Raw genomic sequence first — 7979 nt, forward strand, 5'->3', positions numbered from 1 at the left:
TAATAAAGAATATCATAATACACATTTTCAAATACTGACCGTTTTAAAACAACTCATTCATAAATAAACAACATGCAATTATAGAATATTGTATATGTGCGTTTAAGTTTTTTGGTTGGTTCTAATATTTGCTTCCTCTCTCAGATTGTTTCCAGGCACAGCTGCTCAGTTTGCCCTGTGACTGTGAGGTCGCCAGTTTCTCTTTCAAACAGGTGAGTTTAAATGTTTTCATTAATTCTGTCAAAGTAGTGGTACTTCAGTTCTCTGCAAGATAAGTCTTTATTGATCCCCACTGGGCAAATTAAAATATTACAATAACACAAGGACAGAAATACAAACCGATACATAGAGAAAGGTCAAAAAATATTATTATACAATAAAATATACGCAATACAAGAATTGGATTCTTGACCTTTCAACTCATGCCGACACTAAATGAAAATTAAAAAAATGAATGAAAAGGGACAAAAGCTAAAACTATCTACATATGGAGGCTCAACAAGACCAAAAATCATACATTTATAAATTCAGCAATTACTATGGGGTGTGCAAAACATAGTTGAAAACCTCAACATGAATTAAATATTTAAAAAAAACATTCTAATGAAAAAAAAAAATATGAATCCTATATCCATTTGATGTCTGTTTTATGAATTGTATGATAATACATGACCATATCACTCAATTGCAGAAGAGAAATAAAGTTTGCCGTGTTTGACATTGTAGTAATATTACATTAGTTTCATTAATATAACAAACAATTTGCAAATACTTTCATAATCAAGAAATTTTACACTCAAAATAGAAAACAATGCAAAATATATAAAATATACCGTGTGGCATCTATGTGTATGTACAAAAAGATCTGTAAGGAAACAGAAACGGCAGGTAAGGATTTAACAATATTTTATTTTCTTCTTGTGGGATTATGGTCCTTTTTTTTCTCTTTTCAGTTCATGAAATCAGCCATATTCTGAGCACTGAACAGGAGCTGAGCTGAATGGACCACAGGAGGAATGTTTTTTTAAGACTGAGTAGCAGAGCTGTATTTTCAGATCACATACATGAATTGTCTTTTAAAAAAATAGTTTTAAACATTAAAAATGCTAATCTCCAGTAATTAAAAAACTTTCTTTACACAAATGTGTTGATTTTAATAAAAAAAGATGACTACATCCTGTTTAACTTGAGCCCATTTTTTATGCTTTGATTCTATTTTTGTAGATGTTTGTTGCACGTAACTGCTGTGATCATGACTTGATGCCGCTCTGATAATGTGCTGTCGACACTGAATCCATAAGAAACAGCAAAAGAATCTACAATACAAAAAAATACACTGATAATAGAGTACATTTGATTGGATGTTAATGTTCAACAATAATCACTTAACTTGTAAGTCTTTTGGCATTAGCATACAACATTCTATATAATCTTTTTTCCATATTAAAAAAAACAAAAGGTTTTATTTACACTCAATGGTCACACTCAGAAAAAGAAAAGACTATGGGCCCCTTTGACAGATCTGTGGCACATGGTAAAACTGCATGACCACGGTGCATCCCGGTCATGTTTTTGGGTGTCTGGACAGGATAGGACAACTATATCCTTAGTCTTTTGGCATTCTCAGACTGACTGCACCTCGCCAAAAGCAGTATAATGATGACAAGGGAAACAAAAGTTTGCCATCTCAGAGTCTGCTCTCCCATCAACAACTCCATTTGATTGCATTTGAGCAAATGCACCCTGAACCCACCTAGTATGTGCAACTTATTATCTCAATCATTTGTCTTTTAATCGCAGGAAAATTCTGTGCCAATGCCTTGAGACAAGGTTCTTGGTGGTCAAGAGTTCAATGGGCCTGACCACCCATCATTTTAAGACCTTTTTAAGACCTTGGGCGCTCAGCTGGGTGCAAGTACTTTTCACCCAGTTTTATTGCTGCATACTCAACGCTGGTGCTGGGTGTGGAAAGGACAACTATGCACTCGTCTTCTGACATCACCAGATCTGCTGCACCTCGCCAAAAGTGGTATAATGATGTCAGGAGACAATGGAAACAAATGCTTGCATTCTCATGGTCCTCCCTCCCATCAACAACTCCATTTGACTGCATATGAGCAAGTGCATTGAGCAAATGCACCCTGAACCCACCTAGTATGTGCAACTTGTTATCTCAATCATTTGTCTTTTAATCACAGGGAAATTCTACGCCAAAGCCTTTAGACAAGGTTCTTGGTGGTTCACTGCGCCTACAATGGGCCTGACCACACATCATTTTAAAGCCAGTAAGACCTTGGGCGCTCAGCTGGGTGCAAGTACTTTTCGGCCATTTCCATTGCTACATTCTCAAAGTTGGCGCTAGACGTCGAAAGGACAACAATGCCGAAGGCGGTTTAATGATGTCAGGAGGTAAACAAAAGCTCACCGTCTCCCCCTCTCTGTCCCATCAGCAACTCAATTCAATATCATATTAGCCAATGCACTGGTATTTTGGAGGAAAAACAAGGCCTAACATCAGACCTGAGGCCGATTTATGTTTTATATCGGGCACAAAGACACTGAGGAGTTAAACAGGTCCAATCTTATCCCGAAGGCAGGATAGACGGGCTCAGTGAAGGTGGTGTTGACGGTGTGAAGGTGGGTAATTTTATCAGAGATTTTGTAGAAGGACAGAGTGCCAGCGGGCCAGTCCAGGTACACTCCCACTCTGTTTGAGGTGGGGACAGAAATGGGTGCTCTTTTGTTACTGTGCAGCACAGAGTAACCTTCATCAGAGCAGCTCAGACTCCAGGACTGATCATTGCCTCCGAGACAGCTGTCTTCACCTTCCCCCTTCCTTTTGATTCCTTTGTACGTCACTGCTATATAAACGTGTCCTGCCCACTCGACCTCCCAGTAACAGCGACCAGTCAGACTGTTTTTACACAGCAGCTGCTTCCAGTAGGAAAATCTCTCTGGATGTTCAGGATATGTCTGGTTCTCTTTCCCGACTGTCAACTTCTTGGTCTTGTCTGACAGTATGAGCTTTTTGTTTGCTGTGTTTGGGTCCACTTTGAGTTCACAAGCATCTGAAGGAGAGAACAAAATTAAAAACAGCAGCAGTTGTTGTTTGACAAATGAAGTGTTTAATTTTTATTCTTAATTTTTTTTAGGAATGGCTTTTCCAACATCTGTTCCTTTAATGACGTGAAAGTGGTTGCCTGAAGTTATTTGCTATGAGAAGCTGCAGATGCTTGGTTCTCCATGGTTCATGGTTGGCCAACCCTGTCCTGTCAATTAAAATCAATTTTGTATAACTTCTACTCATTAATAAAATCAAAACTTACACTTTCTCAGACCAGGTTTCATTGACTGCGATCCTCCATGGTCCAACCTGGTGCAAAAACAAAGCCATGTCAAAAACAAGGGATGCTTCTGTTGAAGAGAGATATTTTGACCCCCTGACACAAAGAAACTCTACCTACACTCTTGTCGGTCCCTACCTGAGAGTGTATGATCTCTGCAGACCAGAAGAAAGCTGCTTCCCTCCTGAGTCTCCTGGATTATTGTAGCTCAGGTCCAGCTCTCTCAGATGGGAGTGACTGGATCTTAGAGCAGAAGCCAGAGAAGCACAGCCTGCCTTTGTGATCAGACAGCCCGAGAGCCTGTAAACACACCAACACACAGCATACTGAGCACGATATTCGAAACGTCCTTCTCTCTGGTCCACCTGGAGGAACCCAAGGTGTTCCCAGGCCAGAAGAGATTTATGATCCCTCCAGTGAGTTCTGGGTCTTCCCCTGGGTCTTCTCCCTGTTGGACTTAGTTTTCAACGCAAAGAAGAATTTACTCCGAGCTCCCTCCAGATGTCCAACCTCCTTACCATGTCTTTAAGGCTGAGCCCAGCCACCATACCACCATGAGGAATGTCCTTTTGTCTTCTTGTATCTGCAATCTCAGTCTTTCGGTAACAGCAGAAACCTCATGACCACAGGTGAGGTTTGGAAGTAGATGAACCATCCAAATCTGAGGTTCAATGGGATAGACCAGGCCTAAACCTGGTTACTCATATTCTTATCCCTAACTTCCACTCAACCTGCATATATGTGTTTTTTTGCTGAACTGAACCGACAGTCCAACCTTCTGGCCTGCAAGTTCCTGGGTGCATCTTACTAAGTTATCCAGGCCTCCCACCACTACCATACAGCAATGGCCGAAAGCCTCTGTCTCTTGTAGGAGCCCTACTCCAGCCCTGATCTGACCAATCCCTGTGTGGCCAATGTGGGATAGCTGATGTAATTTTAACTATAGTTGGTGACCACTTCGAACCCCTGTAACAGCTGCATCCACCAGTTCCTCCCACCAAATTCAAATTAGTTTGGAACATCAAAGTTCACCATTGATTTCAAAGTGGCGACAAACATGCTTCTGTACACATTTGGATAGACCCATGTTCCCATCAGAGGAACATTCCTTTTGATGGACGCCAGTTCTTCAATTGAAATTTTACCAAATCATGTAGAAAATCAGGCAAACAACTTCTTAAGCTCGTTCTCCATAAAAGCAACCATGTTTTCCTTAAGAAGCTGTAACAAAACAATATTCACTTAACTTTCAGTTTCATGAAACTTTAAACAGACATTTTGCATCTGAGAGGCAAAACTTCTTCAAGATCTTCAACCAAGTGCAGTTGCTTTTTGGATTGAATTTAGAATGAGCATGACCTGAAAGACTGAGTAAGTATTTATTTTATTTGTGGCTGCTGTAGTCGGTCAGTGTGATTGTACATTACACACCATAAATATGGAGCCCAGGTCTGGTTTACTGCCACTGAAAACCTCTGATGTCTCCTGTTGGACTCTGTGAAGAAAACATGATCCACTTAAGATTGTTACAAATGATTACAACAGACGGACACTTAGCAGACCGATTAATGTATGCAGTACTGTTAGAGTGGTGTCATACTATATATAGATACCCCTACAAAGAGTATTTGTGCTGAAAAGCTCTGCTGACTCACTTTGAATTTGAATTTTGACGACTGAAATCAAAAGGCTTATCCATGGACCAGTTTCTCTTTAGGGACATACCGCTTGGTACGGGAGAACCTTTCCTTTCTTGCTCAGTCCTGAAATAAAATAGAAAATTGACAAGACATTAAGACAATTTATGGAAAACTTTAAAGACTTGCTGACTAACCTAGAAATGTAATCTTACCTTTTGAAAGTAACAGGCTCACTCATGGACCTGTTTCTCTTTAGGGACATACCGCTTGGTACAGGAGAATCTGCTCTGTCCTGCTGCGTCCTTAGTTTCAATGGGTCACTAAAAAAGACAAAGAGAATTAAATGAACATTTGTGCTTTACGGTTCTGCTGACTAACCTAGAAATGTAATCTTACCTTTTGAAAGCAACAGGCTCACCCATGGACCAGTCACTCTTTAAGGATACACCGCTTGGTACAGGAGAATCTGCTCTGTCCTGCTGCGTCCTGAAAGAAATTACGAATTGACAAAAGACAATTCAATTTCAATTTCTGTGAAGAAATATAGTGTGTGTTTCAAGCAATCAGCAGCCTCCGAGACTGAATAATGAAGCCAACACATAAGAGAAACAAACTGCAGTTTACAGCCATAGACTGTATAGAAAAAGAGGGTGTAGCCAACAATACGTGTTTGCGGACTGCTATTTTTTTTAATTTCTGCATTTTGGCCAAAATGCGAAGCAACATATCTGTGAAGGTTCTCAGTCAGCCAGGTCATGGTAATTCAAAGCTTCATCCAAAAGGCAACTGGACCGGCAACTGGAAAGTTCTTGAAGACGTTTCACCTCTCATCCGAAAGGCTTCTTCAGTTCTGACTGGTGGAGCTTGAAATATAATCCTCCGTGGGTCATTAATATGCCAATAGATGTTATAATCATTTTAGATTAAGCTTCAGATGACCATGACCTGGATGACTGAGAACCTTCACAGACATGACTTCAATAACGTTTGTGTACATACAATTCGACTTTAAAATGTAATCAAAAACTAATCAGGATTGTTACAAGAAGCTAATCGCTTTGAATCCAAGGACCGAACTGTCATGGTACTGAACGACGTTACATCCTCTCCTCACTGAAAAAGCAGGTTTTACACAGTACTCAGACTTTTCTGGATCGAGACAGTGTACACATTTTAAGCTGAGCTCTGGCATGGAAAGTTCAGGATCTTGATCTTACCTCTCAGGTGGGTCCTGGCTCTCATGTTCCTCAGACAGAGTGGTGTCGGAGGCTGGGACTCCCTCATCCTTCTCTTCAGGCTTACTCATGGTTTAATTACAACTGTGATCAACTCTGTCCATAAATTCCCCCAGATCTTTTTATTCCATTAAAGTAGCAAAACAGTCCAGCCTTTAAATCTTAAACAGGATTATTTTCTATGATATAATCATAAGATAAGCAGGAAGTAAAGTGTAGGTAGTCTAATAATCCAATGATAATTATTTACAAGGCAAAAATAGCAAAACACCAAACTGTTCCAGGAATCCAGCCTCTCTAAAGGGACTGTTGGCTCCTTGTATTTGTTTTATATGGTTATAATCCAAACATCAAGGACCTTTGGACTTTGGGTTGGACACACTGAAACAGTAAACAGTGGAAGATAACACCCAGGCAAATGTGGAGCTGAAATGTGGAGCTCTAGAATAGAACAGAAGAGAACATATGTTAATTGCCAGAGGCACAGGTACAGGATGGTACATTGAAATTTGGTGTGTGTTGCTCCAAACGTCAGCTTTATAAACTATAAAAGATAGAAGAGCGACTACTTTATATGTAATCAATAACATACAATCATATTTGATAAACTGAATGTTTTATAACTAGATACTCTCAGAATAAAAGTGAAAGTACTTACCGAGGTCACCTCAATCTGCACTTTCTTTTTGCTGGCCTCAGCTGTCCACCACTTAACTAACTGCTAACTAACAAAACTAACTGCAAGTGCGTCACTTTTGCCTGCTTTTTATTCCTGTCTCTAATTACATATCCTCTGCCCGTCTGTCATGTTAGCCCTTCTCCACAACACATTTTAACTTCCTGTTCAACTTGTTTTGTAAGTCAAATGTTTATGTCTCCAAAACAAAGTCTTGCTCTCATGCTGTCCTTTGTTTTTACACCTTCACATATTCTAGTCTACTGTTCAATTCATTTATTATTATCCCCACTGATGTCAGCTTTTCCTCTTCTCTTCTGATACTTCTCACAACTAGACATTAATATTGTTTTTAACCCTGTTGCACTATTGATTTCTTTACTGTCACACCTCAACATGACCAGACCCACATTCATGTTATTTCTATTTTTAATAACTTAACTTGGTCATATCATAGTTACAGCTGGAATAATATGAGATGTTTTATTAACTGTGCTCAAATGTTAATCTGTCAAAGCACACCAGTTAAAGTATAAAATGAAATTCGTCCACCTGACCATGAATGTTTAGGTTTTTATACCTTACTGTGTAATGACGTGTCCCTACGAGAACGCTACCCTGTGTCTGATCTGACTACTTCATAGTGTACAACAAAGGAGAATTCAGGACATTGGTAACACAACAAAATCACCACTAAAGGTGGAGTACGGCTTTAGAAGTGCGTAAAAAGGATCATTATTTGTACTGCAAACATTAGAGATTTAAACGTTTTATAAACATTATTTAGCATTAACAGTAGCATTAAATATGCAGAAGCATCAAAGTCTGAAACCGAGTTACCTGTTTGTTACATTACCTTCTCAGCGCTTTTCGTGCTTCGAATGGAGTAAGGGAAGAAAAATCAGGAAGTGGACTCGTGATACGTTTTCTTGTTTTCTACAAGCGGCAACCTCCGGTGTTGAAAAATGAAGCCAATGCGGAAGTGCAAAAAACTGCAGAAATAAACATGTTTACAGCCTGGTACAAAAAACGGTTTTGTTATAAATAGCTAATTTTATTGTTCAGGATACCTGTACGGGGGGTG

At 39.5% G+C, this 7979-nt stretch overlaps 1 protein-coding gene across 3 annotated transcripts; it reads right to left on the reverse strand.

Moving 5' to 3' along the window:
- Positions 1–889: 889 nt before the first annotated feature.
- LOC138584243 (E3 ubiquitin/ISG15 ligase TRIM25-like) lies at positions 890–7791 on the reverse strand. Of its 3 annotated transcripts, none has more exons than XM_069656426.1 (8): positions 7752–7791; positions 6202–6660; positions 5381–5470; positions 5197–5304; positions 5000–5107; positions 3483–3644; positions 3327–3373; positions 890–3068 (listed from the first exon to the last, which is right to left on the reverse strand). In XM_069656426.1, exons 2-8 carry the CDS (start codon positions 6288–6290, stop codon positions 2539–2541), a joined length of 1134 nt encoding a protein of 377 aa, XP_069512527.1. In that variant the 5' UTR covers positions 6291–6660; positions 7752–7791; the 3' UTR covers positions 890–2538. The 3 variants fall into 3 exon arrangements, with proteins under 3 accessions (XP_069512527.1, XP_069512526.1, XP_069512525.1); XM_069656425.1 differs by lacking the exon at positions 7752–7791 and adding an exon at positions 6878–7740; XM_069656424.1 differs by lacking the exon at positions 7752–7791 and having other exon boundaries at positions 6202–7740.
- Positions 7792–7979: the final 188 nt, after the last annotated feature.

The sequence above is a fragment of the Semicossyphus pulcher genome, unplaced genomic scaffold (genome assembly GCF_022749685.1).
Source record: "Semicossyphus pulcher isolate SPU_LCO1_2020_fin unplaced genomic scaffold, fSemPul1.0.p SCAF_9, whole genome shotgun sequence".
NCBI classification, from domain to species: Eukaryota; Metazoa; Chordata; class Actinopteri; order Labriformes; family Labridae; genus Semicossyphus; species Semicossyphus pulcher.

Bases quoted from the DNA above. Each gene is read 5' to 3' on its own strand.
- LOC138584243 (XM_069656426.1), bottom strand. From the start codon at position 6,290: ATGAGTAAGCCTGAAGAGAAGGATGAGGGAGTCCCAGCCTCCGACACC. The intron at 5,305-5,380 runs GTAAGATTACAT...TGTCTTTTTTAG, and splicing joins GAGCCTGTTGCTTTCAAAAG to TGACCCATTGAAACTAAGGA. The intron at 3,374-3,482 runs GTAGGGACCGAC...TTTTTGCACCAG, and splicing joins CAGAGATCATACACTCTCAG to GTTGGACCATGGAGGATCGC.